This window comes from Patella vulgata, chromosome 1 (assembly GCF_932274485.2).
Source record: "Patella vulgata chromosome 1, xgPatVulg1.2, whole genome shotgun sequence".
Lineage (NCBI taxonomy): Eukaryota > Metazoa > Mollusca > Gastropoda > Patellidae > Patella > Patella vulgata.
The window spans coordinates 60,822,136-60,847,946 of NC_065879.2; the positions used below are offsets into that span (position 1 = coordinate 60,822,136).

The 25,811-nt window shown below is 35.4% G+C and overlaps 1 protein-coding gene and 1 long non-coding RNA gene across 9 annotated transcripts in view; one reads left to right on the forward strand and one right to left on the reverse strand.

Annotated features, from left to right (window-relative positions):
* LOC126831028 (hemicentin-1) overlaps positions 1-17,004 on the forward strand; it is a 147,675-nt gene extending 130,671 nt beyond the window's left edge. The window contains exons 62-64 of the mRNA XM_050561639.2: positions 4,253-4,375; positions 12,092-12,218; positions 12,793-17,004. Coding sequence (XP_050417596.2) covers positions 4,253-4,375; positions 12,092-12,218; positions 12,793-13,171 — 629 coding nt within the window. The 3' untranslated portion in view covers positions 13,172-17,004. The remainder of the gene's footprint in view (positions 1-4,252; positions 4,376-12,091; positions 12,219-12,792) is intronic.
* A 3,478-nt stretch (positions 17,005-20,482) lies between these two features.
* Positions 20,483-25,811, reverse strand: part of LOC126831756 (uncharacterized) — an 85,763-nt gene continuing 80,434 nt past the window's right edge. For all 8 annotated transcript variants that reach the window (XR_007684324.2, XR_007684298.1, XR_007684307.1 and 5 more), the window contains one exon: positions 20,483-24,049. This is a non-coding gene — a long non-coding RNA (uncharacterized LOC126831756). The remainder of the gene's footprint in view (positions 24,050-25,811) is intronic.

The window sequence follows — 25,811 nt, forward strand, 5'->3', positions numbered from 1 at the left end:
ATCGTTTACAGTCCTCGAAGACGGGACCGTTGGGAGAAAATTTTGAAATTTAACTGCCGCAAACGCGTTTTCCCGATATTTCAGCCAGTGAACAAAGCAACTTCAAGCGGTCTAATATAGCCTAATTAAGGTGGCTGACCCGAATTCCAAACAACCAATCAATCGTCGCGCGGTATATGGAGGCCTCACCCTCCCGGAGAAAAATTTGAAAATTTAATCACCGTAAATGCGTTTTCTGCTATTCTAGCCCGTGTAAGCAACTCCAAAAGTATCCAATGGTTTTGTAACTGAAATCCCACTCTGAATTCTAACCATCCAATCAGACTGTTGCATCTGCATTCACAAATAATAATCGATGCCTGAAAAATGTCACACAAAGTAGAGTGGCTCCAGACAAAGTGTTTTAATCCATAGTCAACTCAGTACAAATTCGTGATATTCAATTACAAGAAAAGTAAAATTAGTGTTTTATTAGGGCTCGATGACAGTTAGGGAAGCAAAACTAGAAATGCCCGAAAAATTTCGGATTTATAGACAGCGGCGCCGGTTTTCTTTGAGAGGCGAATGACCCACCAAGAAAATTTTGGAATATTTGACGGTCGCACACGCATTTTACTGCTAGTTTCCTCTGCCGCTTTCCGGCCCGATGCCCGTTTTTCGGGCAATACCTATTTTCAGGCATACCTATCATAAGAGAGCTTCGGGCATATTTTCGGGCATATGCAGTGGACAAGAAAAAGAAGAGAAAATACTTTTCGGGCAGTGTGGATCTCATAGAAATAAGTTAGTTATATTTTTTCTCTAAACATTAATAGAAAAAAAAAGGTCGTCGAATTTTTCATTGCCCGAAAATAAATTTTTTGGGGGGCAAATTTTGGAATATTTGACGGTCGCACACGCATTTTACTGCTAGTTTCCTCTGCCGCTTTCCGGCCCGATGCCCGTTTTTCGGGCAGTACCTATTTTCGGGCATACCTATCATAAGAGAGCTTCGGGCATATTTTCGGGCATATGCAGTGGACAAGAAAAAGACGAGAAAATACTTTTCGGGCAGTGTGGATCTCATAGAAATAAGTTAGTTATATTTTTTCTCTAAACATTAATAGAAAAAAAAAGGTTGTCGAATTTTTCATTGCCCGAAAATAAATTTTTGGGGGGGCCCCCTCCGGCTCCTACGCCTATGCTGGATAAGCACTTTGATAGTGTCATCTGTGACCCTCAGTTGCCAGAAAATCATTCCTTACCAGATATTCTGCAATGTGATATGTCACACGTACCATTTTTACTGAAAATCACTGTTGTAAAATGCATACCTTCTTGAAAAAATAATACAGGTTGTAAAAACAGACATTGCATCATTGACAAAAAATAATATGTCAGGAGACCGCACAATGTTGCATGTATTTTGATTGTACAGAATTTTATAACAACAAGGCTTTTATTTCAGATATTAATGAATGTCAACAAAGGCCCCCTGTCTGTAATTTTCAGTGTCTTAATAAATATGGTGGTTTTGAATGTATCTGTCCCCCTGGTCAACTTCGACTTGCAGACAAGAAATCATGTGCCGGTTAGAATTCTCAAAATATCAAAGCCTTTTATCCATAAACATATCAGAACTTTTTGTTCTTAAAATACCAGAACTGTTTGTTCTCAAAATACCAGAACTTTTTATTCTCAAAATAGTTTAAAATTGAATTAGGAAAGATGTATTAAAATATGAAAATCTAAATTATAAATTCTCTGCAAAAAATTTAGATATTCTAGTAGATGGTAATTGTACTCGAACTAAAACTTTTAGGGCAAAAACAATAGAAGTATCTAAGATAAGATATGAAAGCAAATCTCTTTTCTACAATATTTTATTAATTTGTTACAGGGCTAGAATTTGTGCAGCCTGTGCGAGTTTTTTCGACAGACAATCGGAGGAAAGATCGTAAGCCTGTTTATAGGGGGAGCCGTTACAAACGTGAGATAACATCTTGTCCTGCGGGAACATATCATGGAAATGATACATGTATTGGTAGGATTCGGCACATGGTTTCTTACTAGGCATGGGCATCCCAAATAGCCTTAGCATATTTATATCAATATTATCTTTTTAGAGACATATAAAATTAGCCGGAACTTATAGCTATAGGTTTTTGCCCATGATATCTATTTAGGCATGGGCATCCAAATATTTTAACATTGTTTATATCAATATAGACTCTTAGAAATTAGAATTAACTTTTATCTCCTGAATTGTTTAGTCATCTAAATCCTCATAATTTCTATAATCTTTAGAGAAAGAAAAAAAGATGGAAATTAAATATATATTACATGTGAATTTTAGTATATGTAAAGCAGTAACCTACTTAAATGTTTTCTCTTTGTAGCATGGTTGATTTAGTCCCCTTCTACCCCCTCCCACTTCTAGTTTATTACAACCATTTTCTATAAAGCAGTGTTTGTATATGGAAATGATTAATACCAGTTTTGATTTATTATGTGTATATGTATAAATTTACTGATCAGAAAGCCCAGTATCAAAAATACTTACTGCTTTTAAAAATAAGCATGTCAGTTTTTGTGCAGTACTCTAAAACATGTCATATATTGACAGCAGTTGTTGCACAGCTTTTAAAGGACATCCACAGATTTTACATGTGATAAAGAGTTGGTTAAACACATTCCATAATTTTAACTTACTGTTAAGTCATAACAAGAATTTGAAGATTCAGAAAGAAAAGAAATGAGTTTTTATACGCCCACATTTTCATGTGCACGTCTATTGTCATCACCCCTGTCCGTCCACAATTGTTTGTGAACAGTCTACAGGTCACAATTTTTATCCGATTTCAATGAAACTTAAAATATAGGTTTATCACCCTAAGATCTCGGTCCCTTTCGATATTGGCATGCATCGGACTGTAACTTCATGAATTATGGCCCCTGATTGTAAGAAAAATCACATTTTTAGCTTGTGAACACTGTAGAGGTCACAATTTTTATCTGATTTGGTTTAAACTTGACATGTATGTTTATAACCCACAGATCTCGGTTCCTTCCGATATTCGCACATATCGGACCATAACTTTCTGAATTATGGCCCCTGATTGAACGAAAAATCGTGTTTTTTAGCTTGTGGACCCCGTAGAGGTCACAATTTTTATCCGATTAAAAAAACAGTCAAAATATATCACCGTTACTCGCTAAGAGTAGTTGAGTTCGAATTTCGTAAATATCGGACCGAAACTGACGGACAAAATGGCCGCCCCTCATTCGCAAATAGTGTCAAAATATTGTGTATCCGGGAGGTGGACCCTCTGGAGGTCACAATTTTCATTTGATTTTGATGAAACTTGAAATGCATGTTTATAACTCACAGATCTCGGTTCCTTTATATATTTGTGCATATCGGACCCTAATTTCCTAAATTATGGCCCTGATTGTATGAAAAATTGTGTTTTTAGCTTGTGGACCCCGTAGAGGTCACAATTTTTATCCGATTTAAAAAAACGTTACAATATATCACCGTTACACCTTAAGGATGGTTGAGTTCCTGAATTATGGCCCCTGATTGTACGAAAAATTGCATTTTTAGCTTGTGGACCCCATAGAGGTCGCAATTTTTATCCAATTTAAAAAAACGTTACAATTTATCACTGTTACACCCTAACGATGGTTGATTTCGAATTTCGTAAAAGTCGGACCGAAACTGATAAAATGGCCGCCCCTCGTTCGCAAAAAGTGTCAAAATATTGTGTCAAAATCACAATTCTCATCTGATTTTGATGAAACTTGAAATCCATGTTTATAACCCACAGATCTCGGTTACTTTCAATATTCGCGCATATCGGACCATAACTGTCCGACAAAATGCCCGCTCTTTGTGCGCAAATTGTGTAGAAGTGTGTAATACGAAGGTTGTGGACACTCTAGAGGTCACAATTTTTATCCGATTTTGATGAAACTTAAAACATATCTTTATATCCCGAAGATCTGTGTCCCTTTTGATATTTGCACATTTCAGGCCATAACTTTCTGGATTATTGCCCCTGAGTGTACAAAAAATCCTGTTTGTTTTTAGCTTGTTCTCTTTCCATCTCTTGCAAAATGTGGGCGTATCCTGCCTGGCAGCCGCTGGTTGTTACTGGCTGAAGGAGAGAACAGTAGAAGCTACACAGATGAATTTTCCACTGGTAATTCTTCTGAAGACACTGATAGACTTAATGACATATATTGTCAAAATAATTTGTTGTATTTTCAGATATTGATGAATGTGAAACAGGAAAGAATTTATGTCAACATAACTGTACAAATACTCGTGGAAGTTACACTTGTGACTGTCCTCCTGGCTACAGAACAACTAAAGATGGTTTCGGTTGTACAGGTACAAATCTTAAATACAAAAATCTAAACACAAGGCAAACTTAGTTTTATCAATAAACTTTGAATTGTTATAGCTTTTAGATGCGAAGAAATGATTTTGGTATATACTCAGTAAGAAAAAGACAATCTGTAATAAAATGTGAAGTAGTATTAAAGATATGTTCCATTGAGGTTAATTAGCTCATTTAGTGCAATCCAAGAGTTTATTTTAGCAAAAAATATGAAATTTCTTACAGCCTAGAAAAATAGATTTATATTCTATAAATAATTTCGGAGAATTGTCGAGTCAAACTATTGAATGTCAGTCAGGGTCAGTGTTTTTAAATGGTTGTATTTTGTTGGGTTTAGCCGATTGATGTTTAATCTAACCGATTGGTAAAACAATGAATCCGCCACTAGGGTATCATAAATCAATCTACTTTTGGCTAAATTACAAACGGTTAATTATTACTTGTTAATAAAGACAATCAACTTGCTTGTCGGCTACAACAACAGGCATTAGTGAGAATTGGCCATATTATGTGGTTCATAATCCGAGTAGTGTTAGCATATTTAACAGTGATTTTGATAATCCGGTAAAAAACAAAACAAGCTTGCTGATAATTCATAATAGATTCAGTAAAATACGCCATGTGGCGAATGAAGACGATCTCGGCATGGTTTGTGAATTGCGCATCTTATATGCTCCATCTGTGTGAATTTCAGGTACCGGTAGATATTAAAAAAATAATTGCATCATACATTGATGGATTCACTGACCAGTTGTTATGTAAATTTAAATCTTCATTGAATATAATCCCCTGATAGAACACCGAATACATGGAGAGAGAAACAGTGGATATTTTCCCAACAGATTCTCCAATGCCGAATTCCAATGACATGTGAAATATCGGTTGGAATTAGGTCAATAAACCATTTCTAAATAGCATTTACCGATATGATTTTTTATTTTATACACATGCTGATAGAGGCTTAATTTTAAAAATATACTATTCAAAAAAAGTAGGGGATATTTGATTTTGGGGGCATAATACTAAAATATGCAAATGACTACGAAAAAAGTCACTATAGAACCTAACAGAAGAAACATTTCCAGTTACATGTGACGCCCAAACGCACCAATAGCTACCACATGGAATGCAGGTGATGCTTGGGATCATCATGGGGGTCTAACCCAAGATTTGCACGACTCTGACTTTGAATGTTACAGTCATTGTGGCATTGAATTCCAGGGTGGAAACATCAGTTTAATTGTTTTAGTGACCAGAAAACAAATTTTGATATGCGTCGGCTTACCCAAAATGAAAGGTTACGTGCCCTTGGCATGCTACAGATCGGACGATGAATGTTTCTCAGTCAGTCATAAGCAGGCTATGGTCCAGATACCGTGATACACAATCTGTACAGGACAGACCACGCTCAGGTCGACCAAGGGCGATAACTCAAGCCCAGGATCGATTTATCCGTACCTTGGCCTTGAGAAATCGTGTCATCACAGCAAATCAGATCAGCGCTTGTCTTCAAACAGACACTGGTGTGAGAGTGAGTGGCCAGACGATTCGGAATCGACTGCATAGGGGTCACCTTCGCGCCCGACGTCCTCGCGTGATCCCTTGTTTGAGAGATCATCACATTCAGGCAAGACGTCGTTGGTGTAGGGATCGTCAGCACTGGGATAATCGACGCTGGAGCAATGTGATGTTTTCAGATGAGTCAAGGTTCACTGTTGATTTTTTGGACAGACGTAGGAGGGTGTGGCGTCGTCGAAACGAGCGCTTCCAAGACGTTAACGTCATCAGACATGATCGATTTGGGGGTGGTTCTGTTATGGTGTGGGGAGGCATCACTGTTGCTGGAAGAACGGCTTTACATGTTGTTGCAGGGCGTGTTACAGGCCAGTACTACCGGGACAACATCTTGGCAGTCCATGTTGTGCCGTTCGCACGACGTCATGGCCGCCGTTTCATCTTCCAGGATGACAACGCAAGATGTCACAGGGCCAGGATCGTTACAGGTTACCTCCAACAACAGAACATCACCACATTACCTTGGCCAGCACTGAGTCCCAACCTCTCCCCCATCGAGCATGTCTGGGACATGCTTAGACAGAGGTTACGTCAACGTAAACAACGTCCTGCCAATGTCCAAGAACTTGCTGCTGCGTTGCAACAGGAATGGGACAATCTGGACCAAAATGACCTTAGACGTCTCATTAGGAGTATGCCACGTCGGATCAATGCTTGTTTGGCAAACAGAGGAGGATTTACCCGTTACTGACTTGGTTGTGATGCTGTGGTAACTTTGCTGTTTGACCCCGGGTATCATTTTACCCTTATAATGGTCAGTCTGTGCCTTACTTAGTCTAACGATCATTTGGAATAAATCGATGAATGTGAACTTCATTTCATTTTGTCATTTGTTTCTTCGTCAGTTTCATTAGGTGACTTTAATAACACTTAAAAATCAAATATCCCCTACTTTTTTTGAATAGTATATTATTGATGGCTATATCATAGTCATACAGAATTTTATTTTTTTAGCAATTTCAGTTATGGTTGTCACATGATCATTGTGCCGTTTGTCTATCATCGACGAATGTTAGATTAACACAATAAACACAATTTTGTTTTTTAGACAGTATTATTATGAAGATTTGGAGGATTCGCGCGGATTCCATATATGAGAATTCTCTTAGATTCTCGCAAAAAATGACAAATTTCTAGAGCTGCTCTTTGCCTGTCGCCAAGTGGTGGATGTATTCGTAATTGTGGTATTTTCATGTGGACATATTATGTCGACCCTTTCCATCTAGGTGTTCGTTCACATTTGTTTGTGGCTACTCTACAGGACATAATTTTTGTCAGATTTAGATGAAACTTAAAATATATGTGTATATTCCAAAAATATCGTTTCCTTTTGATATTGGCACCTTTTGGACCATAACTTCATCAATTGTACGAAAAATTGAGTTTTTAGCTTATGGGCCCTCTAGACGTTACAATTTTTTATCCTATTCTGATGAGTGTTTATGAATTCTGGTTAAGTGGATAAAAATCCTCAGATGTGTGCATATGTGTGGGCTAGGGGTGGGCGATATCTGCTATTTTCAACATTGCGATATTTCAGTATTCATATTGTGATATCGCTATATATTGTGGCGATATCCAGTATGCTGTTTGTTTGTAAAATAATCATGATATAGACCATAATTATAGCGTATCGCATTTTTTAATATTTTGTTTTGATTTTTCAGGATGACAGATCGATATATCAATGTAAACAGGGTTACGGGGGGGGGGGGCAGATTTTGCCTGCACATATATGAGAAACAAGTAACACCCATATTAGCGAGTCATAATATTTTAATCTAAGAAATAAAACAAAAGTAAAAACAAAACGAAAACACAAGTAAAAACAAACCCACTTTATGCGGATAAAAAAGGGACAGAATTATGAAATTAGTTTTCATTTCCCATTCTTTGGGAATTTGTTTAAGTCACTATATAACTCCCTTTTTAAAACACCATATAGCTGTCTAAAATTCAAAAACAATTTACAACACTACTTAGTGTTCAAAATATGATCAGATAGTAAACACTAAAAAACTAATTGTATCCACTTGTAAAAACCACATAACCTTAGTTAAATAAGGAAGACAATTAAAACATATCAATGGTCAGTTTGCGACAATGTAAGGTGTAATACAGTTCAACAATTAAGCTCTCAGTTCAATCTAAATTTTTAGCTAAAAAGACCAACATGTTGACTTTTGCTGGTTTGAGGCGTGTTCTCGAACAAGTAACTACGTTTCCGGAAGTACTGAATAAACGTTCTGATGGACAGGATGTTGCAGGAGCACATAAGTATTTTCGGGCGCATAGGGCTAGGTGAGGATAAATATTGCAATTGTCCTTCCACCAACTTAACGGATTATGCTCGAAGTCAATAGATGGGAGAAAAAGGTAACGCTCTAATTCTTTCACGATCTGTTCTTCCGGTGATAACGATATATCTGCTTCAGATGACTCTCTCCTCTTAAACAATTTTCCCAGATTCATCTTTACTTTTTTTCTTAGCACCACGCTACCATCATCTTGGGACATACTTTCATTTGTATCAGATGGCGATGATGTGATAGACAGCGCAGGTGGTATTGTTTTTGTTGATGCGATGAATCTAATAAGTATGTCGTTGATCTCCGGCTGTGTATTTGGTGGGAGATATTTGACTTTATACCTTGGGTCTAGCATTGTTGCTATTTCTAGAAGAATTCTTGATTCTGGGTCTGACTCAGCGGAATATTTTTCATTTAGATATTTTAAAATCTTAGATTTTATTTCTTTGGTCATCTCAGTATCCTCTGGTTCGTTGACTAAAATTTCATTATTTAGCAAATGTAATACTGGTACTACTGATGAAATCGATACGTAATCTTCACCACTTAGGGCATCGGTGAAATCGGCCAAAGGCGCCAAAGCTTTGTTAACAGACTCCATGACACATACAGTCTGCCATTTTGGTATTAATGACAAACTTTTGCGGTCTGAAGAGAGAACTTGCGTGATTGCTTTCTCTTGTTCTAAATATCTTCCTATCATTGATTGAAGAGATCCCCAACGCGTGTCGCAGTTTGATATTAAACAGTGTTCTGGCATATGTAATTTTTGTTGTATTTTCAAAAGTTCACGTTTTTTCTTCCAGGAATAAGAAAATGCTGATACTACTTTTTTACAGGAAGCTACAGCCTTATCGATGCGTTGGTCTTTTAATGCATTGTTTATGGCCAAATTCAATCTGTGTCCAAAGCACTGGAGACGAAGATAATTATTTAACGATGCTGCTTTTGTGATATTGGCTCCATTATCAGTTGTTATGCATACCATGTCAGTTTCTCGAAAGTCCCATGCTGTAATGATCTCCCTCAAACCCAATGCCAAATTTTCAGCAGTATGGTCAGACGGAAAATATAAAGTCTCCAGATGTCTAGACTTGAGTCGCCAATCCTCGTCTATAAAATGCACAGTGAAACCCAAGTAAGGCTCCATATTTCGGCTGCTCCACATATCTGTAGTAGCCCCAAAATAACAAACAGGCCTACGTCTGATCTCCTCTAAAACCTTATCATGTACAGTGTTATATAAAGCAGGGATGGCAATGTCTGAAAAATATTTTCTACCAGGTAAACAATATCTAGGATCAAAGGTTTTCATCATATTTCGGAAACCACTTTTCTCAACAGTAAATATGGGTATCATATCTTTAGCCAAAAAATGAGTAACTGAATTTGTCATGGATATCCACTTCTTAGATTTTTTATCATAAGGAAATGAGTCCTTTAGCGACATCTGAGTGGTGGTGGTGGTGGTGGTATGACAAGAATTGGAAGACAGTTTTCTATTTTTGATACTTTGTTCATTAAAACAACCTTTAACGGTTTCAAGTTTCTGTTTACATGCGGTATATTTCGTGGGGTGGTGAATTTTGAGGTGTTGATACAGGTTCGTTGTATTCCCTCCTTTAGCGCCGATTGTTCGCATACAAAATCGACAAACAATAGTTGTCTGCTGTTCGTCAGATTCGTCATAGCCGAAATACAACCAAACATCGCTTGTACAATTTTTCTTTGGAACAAGTTGTCGTCCGCCTCTAAATAACGGGTTATCGTCAGATTGAGTTGAAACTGACGACGAATTGTCGCCGGCATCTTGTCTAATTCCATGAACTTCGATTTGCTCATCAAATTCTAACGAAGTCATTGCATTTACTTTAGCGAAGAATAATTTAATCTTTACCGGGTATTTCCCCCGCATCAGCTGACTGTAGCTACGAATAACAAGACTTATTTTAAGAAGAAAGGGAATTAACTCTCATTTTCAACACCGCGATATTTTTCGAAGACGATATTAGTGACGATACGATAATGCAGCTATTTTTTTACAAGGCGATATTTTCGTTACTAGAATTTTCATACCGGTTATACCTACAATATCGAAACATCGCCCATCCCTAGTGTGGGCCCAATTTTTTCAAAGGGCTGTCAGGCTGTTATGCATCAAAAATTTGGTCATACTTCTCTTTCCCTATCGCCTTGCTCGTATTTGTACCACAAAATTCCTTCAAACGAATAAAACTCACGAATGATTCATGGTGAATACCGAGTGGATTATCAGTATATGTGAAATAGCTTTATTTAACATCCACTTCCACCGAAGTGATATCGCTGACATTGCATTATTGTGATATTTCTTTACATGTCTGATTGTGGGATATAAAAGATTGGTGAAAATTATATGTATATACAAAACAAGAACGGACATCGCGGTAATCCATTAAAAACCCTGGGCAGACTTAAATCTGTGTGCACAGATTAGTAAACAGAAATCAGACAAAGATTTGCGCATGCGCAGTGGTAATCTAGCCTCGAGGTGAACTCTGTGCCCAACATTTATATCCGAAAGATCACGGTTCCTTACAATAATGATGCGTATTGGACCGTAACTTCCTGAATTACTGCTTGCTCCTGATTTATCCCCCCCCCCCCTCGTTATTAACTTCTAGAGAATATAACGAACAAAATCCACCATTTATTTTGATGAAAGCTTGGCAACAGATTATTTTGTTATTTGTTTGTTTAATACATAATTCATTGATTGAATAAAAATTATTGTAAATAATTAAATCAAGAAATTAAATGTTGTAGAGATATAACAGTTGTTATTTTCCATCTGAGTTATGCCAATTGATAATTCATCTATAATTTTAAAAGTAATGGGAATAAACAGTCCATTCAAAGTTATTATAAGGTGGAAATAACATACTATTAACTTAAAAAGGTCGAACAGTCATTTCTAAACCTCAAATGGTCATTATTTATCATGCAATATCTGTGGTTCTGTTTTGCTATCTCTGGGTACGTAAACACTCATATGAAGGAGCAAACACGCTAAGCTATCCCAATATATGAATTTTAAATTTATAAAATGGTCCCTTGGTATGAATCAAAATAGATAAATGACCTATTATTACATTTCTTTTAATCTTCAGGTTGGGAGTAATATGTCCTATTATTGTGCAAATAGCCGTATGCATCATTTGATTTGGTAAAACAAAGAAGCCTATTGAATTTCAACAATTTTTGTTAATAACTTCTAGAGTTATGGCCCTTGTTTCACTTTGTTAACTTTGTGAATGCTCCAACAACAAAAGTTATTACCCAATCTGCATTAAATTTGTATGCATCATTTGATTTGGTAAAACAAAAAATCCTATTGAATTTCAACAATAATTGTCATTAATAACTTTTAGAGTTATGGCCCTTGTTTCACTTTGTTGAACCATGTGAACATTCTAACGACAAAAGTTTTCGCCCTATCTGTATAACATTTGTATGCATCATTTGATTTGGTAAAACGAAGAAGCCTATTGATTTTCATCAATTTCTGTCAATTACTTTTAGAGTTATGACCATTGTTTTACTTTGTTGAGCCTTGTGAACAAAAAAAGTTATCATACGATCCGTATGAAATTTATATGCATTATGTAGATTAGTAAAACGAAAAGTCTGTCAAATTTCAGCAATTTTTGTAAATGTTAAAGATAACATCATGGGGTCACGAAATACCCCTTGTGTCTGCACATGGGTTAAATTGGCAAACTTAAAATTTGTGCATTTTAGAATTACAATTCATCTCAAATATATGTCATATTGTATTTACAGATATCAATGAATGTTTAGAAAGAAGAGTAAATTGTGGAGAAGAGAATATGTGTTTTAATCAACGTGGATCTCATACATGTATATCAATACCTTGTCCTAAAGACTATGTCAGAGATCCTACAACAGAGTAAGTTATAGTTGTATTTCCATTCATGAAAGCCGACATGCATGAAACATCTTGTCACCATAACATGATTGGATTTTGGAAGATTATTGATTGTACAATTCACCCTTACAATTGTACAATTTACTCTCACAATTAATTCCCACTCACTATCATTGATTGTAAAACTGATTATGCTCAAGCCTATCACAAAAGATTTTATTAAACGTTTCATTACCGGAGGCATGGTCACTGGGCCATCACACACATTATAAATTTTCCATGGGTCAGGGTCCATTCCAGGCATAGAAAAACACAAAGCACAGAAAATGAACACAATGATCCATAGCAAATTGTCATCACTGGATCATTCCACACTACTTAATTTGTCTGGAGAACCTGGTTACTATTTTATTATTAGAAGAGGCTATAATAGAATATGCTAGTGACCAATGGTTACCAGTATCAAAAGGATAAGAAGAATTACCTCTGAGTTGTACAAAGACTATCATAAAAAGGGCATACATTTTGATTTTGTTCTTTTTATTGGTAATTACTATTTTATATATAATTTTTATCTTTCTTTTTTTTTTATCAGTTATTGTGTTTTGGAATGTGTTGATCCAAACATCCCATGTCCCCCTGGTTCAAAATATGCTGACATCATCCAGTTTAAAACCTTGGCTCTTCCGAGTGGAATAAAGGCCTTACAAGATCTGGTCAGATTAACTGCATATAACCAAAACGATGAACATTTACGACAAACTTTGTTTAGAATTCTAGAAAATGATCCGAAAATGGAATTTAGAATTCGATTGGAGAATGGAAAAGGAGTTGTGTATACATTAAAGGCATTAGAAGATAATGAAATTTATAAAATTATGGTGAAAGCTCAATCGTATGACAACAGACGGCGACATATACAATACCAAACAACTTTCATTATACATATATCTGTTTCAGCCTATCCCTACTAAAAAAACCATTCAAATTAAAAAGCCCATGACCTCTTCCATATTTGGGTGAAAAATGATAGTGTCAAATTCATTAGTTTTGATTTGTTAATATGTGAGATGGATTTTATTTTATTTCCACAGATTCAGCCAATTTTTATATATCAACAGTTTTACTAAAAATGAAACTAAGATTTGTAAACAAAGCAACTACTGCTTAGGTTTACTCAGTGGAAATGGAATTTAATTGTGCAGATTTTTGTCTCATCATTTATAGAAACAATACATCAATCAACACAACTCGACACTTGATATGGAACTAAATCAGATTTAGCTCCTTTAAATATTATACATCATTTTTAGACATTACAACTATATATAGCCTTTTATAAGAAGAGCTGGTTTTGAAGTGTAATTTAACAAATACATCAGCTTAATGAAAAAAAGAGTTGATTTGTCTTGGTTATAAAAAAAAGATATCTCACATAATTTAATGTATACACTAGGAATTCATTATAGGTGTGTGACAGCATGGCCCCCACTGGTGTTATAGGGAAATCCTAAGGTATAATATATAAATGTCCAACTATAGTTGGTGTTGTGCATGTAGTCATGTCCTTGTATATAAGGGTTTACCTATATCATGGGTGTAGTCATATTGAACATCAACATCAGTATATGTAAGGGTCTCCCTATAACATGTGTGTAGGCTGTGGACATCAACATCAGTGTTATAGTGATCAGGATGTTGTTATATAGTGAAGTCCTTGCATAGGTATAGTCAGTTGATATCAACATTGGTGTGATAGTGAAGTCTTAGTGTATAATATACATGGGTCTATCAATGGGTGTAATCAGTGGACTGGACATCCACATGAGTGTTGGGATGTCCTACTGTATAGTAATATATAAGGGTCTCACTATAATATGCGTGTAGTCGGTGGACACCTCCATCAGTGTGGTCATGGGTGTATTCAGTGTACACCAACATCAGTGTTATATATATGTACTTACATCATCTTTTGGTTTATTTGTACATTTGTTTTATATTTGAATACAGTTATTATATTATGTACATCAAATTTGTTTAAAGTCAGAATTAGAGTGTAAAACGTCTTGTTGGCTATATTAGATAGTGATTATTCTGGCTGGTGGGATTTCTTTTACTATTAATGAAAGCAAGTAGATGATATTTCAATTTAACTCTTAGTAAATTATGTTGTATTTGATATTGGATGTGTTTATGGTAAGCTTCCCAAGACAATTTGGAATGTCCAATCACTATTCTGTTCATACCACATCAGGATTATGATTTCATCAATTCGGTACATTCTAGACTGACAAGCAAGCACACACCCTTTTTATACGCCCACATTTTCATGTGGACGTATATTGTCGTCGCCCCTGTCCGTCCGTCCACAATTGTTTGTGGACACTCTACAGGTCACAACTTGAAATATAGGTTTATCACCCTAAGATCTCGGTTCCTTTCGATATTGGCTTGTATAGGATCGTAACTTCATGGATTATGGCCCCTGATTGTATGAAAAATCGCGTTTTTAGCTTGTGAACCCTATAGAGGTCATAATTTTTACCCGATTTAAAAAACGTTTTAATATATCACCGCTACAGACTAAGGATGGTTGAGTTCGAATTTCGTAAAAATTGGACCAAAACTGACAGACAAAATGGCCGCCCCTCGTACTGAAATAGCTAAGAATATGGTATATCAATGTTGTGGACCCTCTAGAGGTCACAATTTTCTTCTGATTTTGATGAAACTTGAAATGTAAGTTTATAACCCAAATATCTCGGTTCCTTTTGATATTTGGTGCATATCGGATAGTAACTTCCTGAATTATTGCCCCTGAATGTACGAAAAATCACTTTTTTAGCTTGTGGACCCTATAGAGGTCATAATTTTTATCCGATTTAAAAAATACGTTTTAGTATATCACCGTTACACTCAAAGGATGGTTGAGTTCGAATTTCGTAAAAAATGGACCAAAACTGACAGATAAAATGGCCACCCCTCGTACTCAAATAGCGTAAAAATATGGTATATCAATGTTGTGGAACCTCTAGAGGTCACAATTTTCTTCTGATTTTGATGAAACTTAAAATGTAAGTTTATAACACAAAGATCTTGGTTCCTTTCGATATTCGCACATATTGGATTGTAACTTCCTGAATTGTGGCCCCTGATTGTACGGAAAAATTAGTGTAAACATCTGGTATATCAAAGTTGTAGACCCTCTAGAGGTCACAATTTTGATCTTATTTTGATGAAACTCGAAATGCATGTTTATAACCCAAGGATCTTGGTTCCTTTCGATATTCGGGCATACTGGATAGTAACTTCCTGAATTATGGCCCCTGATTGTATGAAGAATCATGTTTTTAGCTTGTGGTCCCCTCTTATCCAATTATTATCCAATTTAAAAAAAACGTTCGAATATATCACTGATATACCATAATGTTTATTGACTTTGAATTTTGTGAAAATCGGGCCAAAACTGCCGGACAAAATGGCCGCCCCTCGTTCGCAAATAGTGTATAGCATCTGGTATATCAAGCTTGTGGACCCACTAGAGGTCACAATTTTGATCCGATTTTGATGAGAGTTGCAATACATGTTTATAACCCAAAGATCTTTGTTCCTTTTGATATTTACGCGTATCGGATCGTAAAGTCCTGAATTATGGCCCTTGAATGTACCAAAAATCACGTTTTTAGCTTGCCGTCCATGTAGAGGTCACAATTTTTATCCAATTTAAAAAAAACATGTGAATATAACACCATTACACACTAAGATCTTGGTTCCTTTTGATAATCGCGTATATCCGAACATAACTTCCTGGATTATGCCTGATTGTTCGAAAAATCGCATTTTTAGATTGCGGATTCGCTAGAGGTCACAATTTTTTTTTCCAATTTTAAAAACCGTTAAAATATTTCACCATTCCACCATAATGAAGGTTGAATTCGAATTTCGGGGAAATGAAACTGCCCGACAAATTGGCTGCTCTTTGTACACAAATTGTGTAAAAGTATGCAATACGAAGGTTTTGGACCCTCTAGAGGTCACAATTTTTATCCGATTCAGATGAAACCTAAAACATATCTTTATATCCCAAAGATCTCAGTCCCTTTTGATATTTACGCATTTCAGACCATAACTTTCTCGATTATTGCCCCTGATTGTACAAAAAATCCTGTTTGTTTTTAGCTTGTTTTCTATCCATGTCTTGCAAAATGTGGGTGTATACTGCCTGGCAGCCGATGGTTTTTCCGAGTTAGCGAAATTTTCATTGATAATTAAGCTTGCACTTATTTATTCAAGAGGGAATTAGGCACACTGCACAGATGTAGTGTAAGCAGAATCATGATGTAATCATGGGTTTATCCAGCTGTGAAGAGTTGCTAAAAAAAAATTGGGTCTATAAGATGTTTCTGTTATACAACAATTCTATGTTTACCCATGATTTATAGTCACCCACAATTCTTGTTATTATTCGATTAGGGAATTCATTTACAGATCATTCAATTCCCAACAAGTATATTATGAGTAAAATTAGCCCAATACCAGTCCTAGTACTGCTTTTCATTTGGAGCTTTATATTGTATGACATAGTTATTTTTTATTTCAAATTAAATTTAATAAGTAAAAAGTTTGTTCAGATAAATCTCACACACCAATATTGAATTATTATTAAGGCTTGTCGTTCTAGTCTTTGTTGGATTATCTAGTCCAATTTAATTTGTAAATTAAATATACACACACATATATTTAAACACCATTGAAGGTTTTTTTTATGTTTTATATTCACATAAGATAAATTTATAATTAATGTTAACATAGTTATATTTTATTCATTATTTCTTCTTGTAAGATTTATCTTATAGAATCCATCAAGATATATATATACACCATGTCCTATAATAGTCAAGGCAATTTTAACTCGATTTCACACCATTCCAGGGGATCACAGTGGCTTAGTGGGTAAGACGCTGGCTCGCTAGCCTGGAGGTCGGGTGTTCAATCCCTGCATTGGCTGGGAAAGTCCGTCCAGTGGGTAAGACGCTGGCTCGCTAGCCTGGAGGTCGTGTGTTCAATCCCTGCATTGGCTGGGAAAGTCCATCCAGATTTTCCGACGTGGTTCTTCATGTCAGTGGTGCAGGACAGAGGGCCTGACAAGGACAGCTGTCTAACATTCAGATGGGACGAAATACCGAGGTCCCGTGTACACATTGGCATGCACGTAAAAGATCCCTTGACAGTTGGAATTTGATATAAGAGTAGGCCGTAGTGCCGCTGTCCGGGCAAAATTTCTCTCATAGCACAATGTATAGCGTATGCCCGTCTTCATTACCCTAGTTCGGAGCAGAACAGTAGGACGTTAGGAGAGGGCTAACTGGCAAAAATGTTCCAGTCGCAATTTTTTTTTAATTCATTTAGATAAATAAATAAAACTATGACAAATTTCATTGATTCTGAATATTATGGAAATATTAATCCGGCTGTGAAATCTATTTTTTGAAGTCATCCGTGGATATTAGGGTCTGATTGAGCTTGTATGGGACCCTTACATCATCATGAAAAACGGGCATATTTGGTACTACATTGAGTGCGATGTAATTATAGTATCTCTGGATTTTGTTGGAACAAGGGAAGGGCAGCAGAAAAAGGGGGCACAGTGTTATCATTAGGGTGGGCATTCCTTGAGTATTTAAGGTAACTCTGTCGAAATTCGAGGGCACAATTTGGAAGGGAGGGCACATAGCCACCCAGGCTCCCTCCCCTATACCAAGGTAGGAAATTTCATCGGATTTGAGCGTTATGTTTGACTACTTGCCCTGCATGACTCTGCAATGAGATTTTTTCCTTAGGTTACACAGAGTGATGAACAATTTCAATGCTAGATGCTTGATCATATTTCTATTGGTGATGTTAAAACAAAACCAACTGAATCTGTAAAGAATTTAGGAGTCTTATTTGACAGTAACTTTCAATTCAACACTCATATTAAATTGACATGTAAGAAAATAAATTTAAAATTTCCATTTATATAATATTGGAAAACCACCTCCATTTATTGACATCGACACTGCTAAAATGTTGGTTAATGCCTTTGTTTTATCCAACTTGGATTACTGTAACTCTCTTCTGTTCAATTTCCCTACTTTGCAAATCAACAAACTACAAAAGCTCCAAAACCGAGCAGCTCGGATCGTAACTGAAACAAGACCACGTGAACATATTTCTCCTGTGCTTAAACAGCTAAACTGCCACCCGGTTAGAGAAAGGATAATATTTAAGATAAATGTTATTGCATATAATACACTGAATAATATGGACTCTCTTAAATATCTTCAAGAAATTATTACACCCTACACTCCCTCGTGTTCACTTCGCTCACAGAATGAGAACCTTCTCGTATATGTCCTCCAGTGAAAAATAAAAGTGGTGAGAGAACTTTCGCCCATAGTGGCCCAACATTATGAAATAGGCTATCAAAAAAGACTAAAGACTCTAAAAACATGATAGCTTTTAAGAAATCTCTTAAGACTGAACTCTTTAAATCTGTTGTTTATGGTAATTTTAAAAGTTCGGACATTTATTCTGTTCATTCCTTCAATGTGTTTAAATGTTTATCGTGTTGTGGTTATTTTCATCTTTTAAAGATATCTTAGAGCGCTCTTGGACAACCAGTTTGTTGGATATTCAGCGCTTTATAAATAGATTATTATAAATATGTTAGATGTGCAAGTAATTTATGAGTGTCATCTATTTAGGGACACCAGCCTCAATGATGATTTGTAAAATACAGCTAGATTAATGTCCAGTTGTCAATTGTCCTGTCTTGGCATGTTCAAGCAATAGGTGTTGTAACATACAGCGGCCACCGATTATATCTGTTGTAATGGACCATCTGCTAGTCTTTCCAACAGACCATGCAAGATACATCGGTCCGCAAAAATGAATTTTGGTACTACCGACCGTCTAGACCATGACACTATGGCAGTATATTAGACTCAAATTTCAAACATGCTATCATCTAATTTCTAACTTCTATTCATGTAATTTCTAACTTCTATTCATGTAATTTCTAACTTCTATTCGTGTAGGCTAATTTCTAAATTAAGACAATGCATAATCCAACTTCCTTTTTTGTTCAGTGTAAATTTTAATTCTGTTTCATCTTATTTCTATTATTAAGACGAAAAATGTCTACTTTGTTGTCGCTTTACATGTTAAGCATGAAAGTCAAACAAATTTAGAATTTGATACTTCTACTTAGCAACCATCATTATGACGTCGTTTGGTGTCGCCGCCGTGTGATCGGGACCATTATGTTGATACCAACGACTCGCTCTTCTTCAGGTTGAATGGTTTGGCGGAGTGTTGAACTTGAAAACAACATTGAACGTGACATGGTTTGCAAGAAGAACGCTGGAAATTAATTTATTGTACTCTACATCCCCGAAAACCTATTGAAAGACATATTGGAACACATGTCTACAGCATGTGACAACAAATTTATTAAAAAAGTCCATTTTGGGCCAACATCATGGCGTCCATATTGGATCCAAGATGGTCGCAATTGCTCGAAAAGTGTTGGAGTATAATTGTTTGAACTCGGCATACTCGAAAACATGAAAAGACATATTGACCACACATCTGACAACAAAATTTCCAAAAAATCCATTTTTGACCAAAATGGGGGCCATGTTGGATCCAAGATGGCCGCCATTGCTCGACACACGTTGGAGTATAATTTTTTGAACTCGGCATACTCCAAAACCTATTAAAAGATATATTGGAACACATATCTGGTTCATTCGCGGACAAAACTCTCAAAAAATACATTTTTGGCTGCCAATTTGAAAAATGCCAATTACCTGAGCGCAAAAATCGAGAAAGAACAAAAATTTTGCCAAAATCGTTTTTTTCAATCAATTTCGCCTAAGAAACACCGGTGCAGACTTTTTTTGTAATTTTGTCCCATCCCTAGTATAATAAATAGTAGTCTTGCCAAAAAGCATATTGGTATAAAATAATTATTCAAATCTAAAGGTCACATTACTTTCTTTTGATTTTTTGTTGCCATCTTTATTTCTCATAACTGTCTGGGATAATTCATTTATATCTACGATCCTCAAGATCAAGATGATATCTGATTTTGTTTGTTTTTGTTTTATTGTTTTGAACTACTATGTAAAGAACACTTTTCAACTCAGATTTTTGTCAAATTTTAATAAGGAAAATAATTAATGGCCTTCTGTTGCATTGCGTCTTCAAATAATCAAAAATGAAAAGAAAACACACTCACAAACATAAGTAAAATATAATAAACATTTCATAAAAACACAACAAATCAAATTAAAACATCACAATCGAATCAAATAAAATTAAAATGTCATGAAATAAATCTGTCTACCATAAAATATTCAATCATAAAAAAAAAAGAAACATGATGAAAGTTGATCAATCTGACAAGAATAGTTTGCCAGGCAACAACAGCAGCTAAATTGTCTAAGCGGCCGACAAGGGTTGTCGCACATTTATTCTTTTGTAGATAATTGGGGACATTTATTTACAAGACAATTTCATACAGATCAGATTATAATTTTTGTCGTTTGTGGGTTCACAAGGTTCTACAAACTGAAATAAGGGCCTTAACTCTGGAAGTAATTGCTAACATTCAATAGGATTCTTGATTTCACTAATTTAAATAATGCATATAAATTTCATACAGATCGGATGATAACTTTCATCATTTGAGCATTCACAAGGTTCGAAAGGGCCATAATTTTACAAGTAATTATTTGAAAATGCTGAAATTCAATACGATTCTTCATTTCACTAATTTAAATGATGCATATAAATTTTGTACAGATCAGATGATAACTTTCCTTCGAATGTTCACAAGGTTCAGCAAAGTTAAACAAGGTCCTCTTGTCGTAATTATTGGAAATTGTTGAGGAGTCTCTGTGTCACTAATTTAAATGATCTGTGTAAATTTCATACAGATCGGATGATAACTATTGTCATTAGAGCATCAGGCACAACAAAGTGAAACAAGGGCCATAACTTCACAAGAAATTAACGGAAATTGCTGAAATTCAATGTGATTCTTTGCTTTACTAATCTAAATGATGCATATAAATTTCATACAGATAGGATAACTTTTGTTGTTGGAGCGTTCACAAGGTTCAATAAAGTGAAACAAGGACAATAACAAAATGAAACAAGGGCCATAACTCTAGACTTAATTAACAGTAAGCAAGAGGCTTCTTCGCTTCACTAATTTAAATGATGCACATAAATTCCATACAGATTGGATGATAACTTTTGTTGTTAGAGCATTCACAAGGTTCAACAAAGTGAAACAAGGGCCATAACTCTAGACGTAATTAAAGGACATTGCTGAAATTCAATAGGCTTTTTCGTTTCACTAATTTAAATGATGCATATAAATTCCATACTGATCGGATGATAACTTTTGTCGTTGGAGCGTTCACAAGGTTAAACAAAGTGAAACAAGGGCCATAACTCTAGAGTAATTTACAGAAATTGCTGAAATTCAATAGGCTTCTTTGTGTCACTAATTTAAACTCTTGCATATAAATTTCATACAGATCAGATGATACCTTTTGTGAGCATTCACAAGGATCAACAAAGTGAAACAAGGGCCATAACTCCAGAAGAAATTAACGAAAATTATTGAAATTAAATAGACTTCTTCATCTCACTAATGTAAACAACATATATCAATTTCAAAACAATCAGATGATAAATGTAGAGTGTTCATAAGAAATTGTAGACGATGGACAGGCGTAGGTACGGACGGGGGCGACAGCAATATACGACCACATTTCCAATGTGGGCGTATAAAAACTTGTAGAAATATGCGAATGTATGTATCTAAAAAGCTTTGGCATGATAAATAATAATAATATTTTAAAACTGAATTTAGTGATAAAGTATAACAAATACTTATGGTTATATATTTGACTAGATATTTGTAACTTTTGTCCACTGTCACCCATGAATGATAATAGTATAAAATGAAGTCACATGTAGCGAGGAATAAAATATCAGCCTACACCAGACCAGTGAAATGACATAGAAATAATCATCAAGGTTGGATAACTTTCTCAACATCATATCATTTCATAATGTTAATGCATTTTAATACTTTATTCATATGCGTCTCCACTCCAAGGCTACACTTCTATGTATTTTAGTTGTTGAATATTTGATCTTAAATCTTGTCAAATGCTGACAGATGGCTCGACAGTATGATATAATGAAGATGAGAATATTATATATTGGCTGTATCATGAACTTTTGGAAACGTGGAATTTAACATAAAATAAGAGCGTTATAAAATATACAATAAACCAAACTGATGAGGATTACTTCTTACAAAAGTGTATGGTTGTTTGGCTGGATGTAAATAAAAGAAGATTTGACTGAAGGGAGACAATCAAAGTATTATTTAATGAATATAAATATGTATAATAATAAATAGCAGTGATATTGGGGGCATGTCTTGATCTCCATTTTAAGAAAATTCAAAAACACTTTGTTTTTATTGGTTAATATATATAAATTTTTTTTACTAGTATCTATTATTGTTTTATGGTGATCACTACCAGGAAAATAACAACTAAGCAGGGTATGCTTACTCTTTCACGAACACCTTCATGTGGCAATTATACTGCCTTGTACTTTTGACCACTGGCAATTATTGATTGTAATGTTATATCTGATTCTTCATGAGAAAATAAAGCTCCTGGTTTTCAAAACAAATTAACCTATTTTGATCATGTCTGTTCAATCAGAAAACTTTGATTTCGATTTTGAGAAATAAAACATGCCACAAGTCTTTGGTGAAGTGCAGTTATAGTGATAAAAGTGATCTTCCCTTATAAGTTATATTATAGCTAATTTTCTAAATAAATTAGCTAATAAAAAAGTGAGTTATGTAAGAAATGAAACACCTAGAGAAATAGATAAGGTACAAATTATGGTTTCTAAGTATTAATTAAGTGGAAATTTTACACTGTTTGAAAATCAAACAACCACTTTGATTTAGGTCAAAAATAAAAGATTTGATTTGTGTAAACTTGAAGTTTTTGTGCAAAAAGTCTTCGTCCACAGATTAAACCAACATTTGAGATACATATAACCTACCACATGTTTAACATTAACAGTATTGTCTTCACAAACCAAGATTGAATTATAGTAATATAACGTAATATACGATAGATCACGCCAAATTAAATTTTTATCTTTACCTAAATCAATGGAATTCACACAGCTAATAATTTCTATTGTACTTATCAAGAAAAAAACAGATCACATAGAAAGACTTGTAACTTAAGGAAATCTTGAAAAATGCAAAAATATATGGAAGATGTGATGTAAAATACCCATGGAAGGTGTGGATATAACGTACCTGATCTAAAATTGTGTTGAAAGTAAAACCATGAGAATTATATGTACACAAGATTAAAATTGTTAGGTTGACTAATCATACTAAAATTTTGTAAGATTGTTTTCAATAAAAAAAAAAAAAGGGTGGGGGTAGGTGGGAATTCTCCAAACCTCGATCACGAGAAGCTTAGGAAAAGCAAAAAGCACAAGTTATTTCTTGAGGAACCCATATTTCGTCTCCCATAGAGTTCAGTTATATTATCCATGGAATCCGTGGAGTCACTCATTTTGTATTGCACAATAAGCACATTATTTAAACATGGCGTCCGATTGTCACAATATTGAGTCACTATCTCACCAAGCAATAGTTCTTTATTATATGTAAACATAGTTACACTCATTTTTTAAAACTGTCCGCTATATTTTGTTTGTCACTCATCTGAATAATCTTTTCCCTGAAAAACAAAAACAGAATTATTCATAGACACAAAGAATATTTCATAAGAAGACAGCTGGTGTATCTTGCACTTGCATTAATTTTAACAGAAATCTTGTTATTTCTTCCTCTCAGGGGTGGATCCAGAATTTGTGCAGGAGGGGGTTGCCATGTTCCTGCTAAGGAAATTTGACTGTTGACAATGCATACATACACACCGAGCTTTTTAAAGAGAGAAATCCAATTTCTATAATGAACAAGCCAACAGTGAGGCTGATGTCCCCCGCCGAAATAGGAAAATAATTAGAGGACACATATAAATTTATCACAAATTATCTTTTACAAAGTATTGAACAATCAAACAGTATACTTATAGTCTAACAATCAAAGTAGGAGAGTTATTGTTTTCCAAAGTCTCGACCAATCAAATTGCGTATCGCTCTGCTTACCCTGAGCAGAAAATGCTCATTATCAAACTTAGTCAAGGTATTACTATAATGAAACTATACACCAAGTTTCATCAATCTCACTTAATTAGAACTAAAGTTATCGTGTCCCAAAGCATCAACCAATCAAATTGCTTATCTCTGCTTACCCTAAGCGGAAAATGCTCATCTTCGAACTCCATCAAGGCATTGACCTAATCAACACATACACCAAGTTTGAACATTCTAGCTCAATTAGGAAGAGAGTTATCGTGCCCCAAAGTATCAACCAATCAAATTGCTTATCTCTGCTTACCCTAAGCGGAAAATGCTCATCTTCGAACTCCATCAAGGCATTGACCTAATAAACACATACACCAAGTTTGAACATTCTAGCTCAATTAAAAGTTATCGTGTCCCAAAGCATCAACCAATCAAATTGCTTATCTCTGCTTACCCTAAGCGGAAAATGCTCATCTTCGAACTCCATCAAGGCATTGACCTAATCAACACATACACCAAGTTTGAACATTCTAGCTCAATTAGGAAGAGAGTTATCGTGCCCCAAAGTATCAACCAATCAAATTGCTTATCTCTGCTTACCCTAAGCGGAAAATGCTCATCTTCGAACTCCATCAAGGCATTGACCTAATAAACACATACACCAAGTTTGAACATTCTAGCTCAATTAAAAGTTATCGTGTCCCAAAGCATCAACCAATCAAATTGCTTATCTCTGCTTACCCTAAGCGGAAAATGCTCATCTTCGAACTCCATCAAGGCATTGACCTAATCAACACATACACCAAGTTTGAACATTCTAGCCCAATTAGGAAGAGAGTTATCGTGTCCCAAAGCATCAACCAATCAAATTGCTTATCTCTGCTTACCCTAAGCGGAAAATGCTCATCTTCGAACTCCATCAAGGCATTTACCTAATAAACACATACACCAAGTTTGAACATTCTAGCTCAATTAGGATGAGAGTTATTGTGTCCCAAAAAGTGTGACGGACAGACAGACGGACAGACAGACAGACAGATGGACAGACAGACGGACAGACAGACGGACGAACCCATTTTAATAGTCCCCTGCTTTCTTCGAAAGGCGGGGGACAATTAATAGGATCACATTGTGATTCAATTTCATTGATGCAAAGCTGAGCAGGAGGAATGGGAACCCCCCACCCCAAGCCCCCTTCTCGATTCACCCCTGCCTCTTTTACTGCCATAATTCTATATCCCCACGATCAGATCTAAATGTTAAAGCCACCTGCAGATTTCGTCTAGGTCACGAGATATAAACAGGGTTAGGTCACGTGATTGTTGCAGAGGATTGTGAGTTAGGGTTATTGTT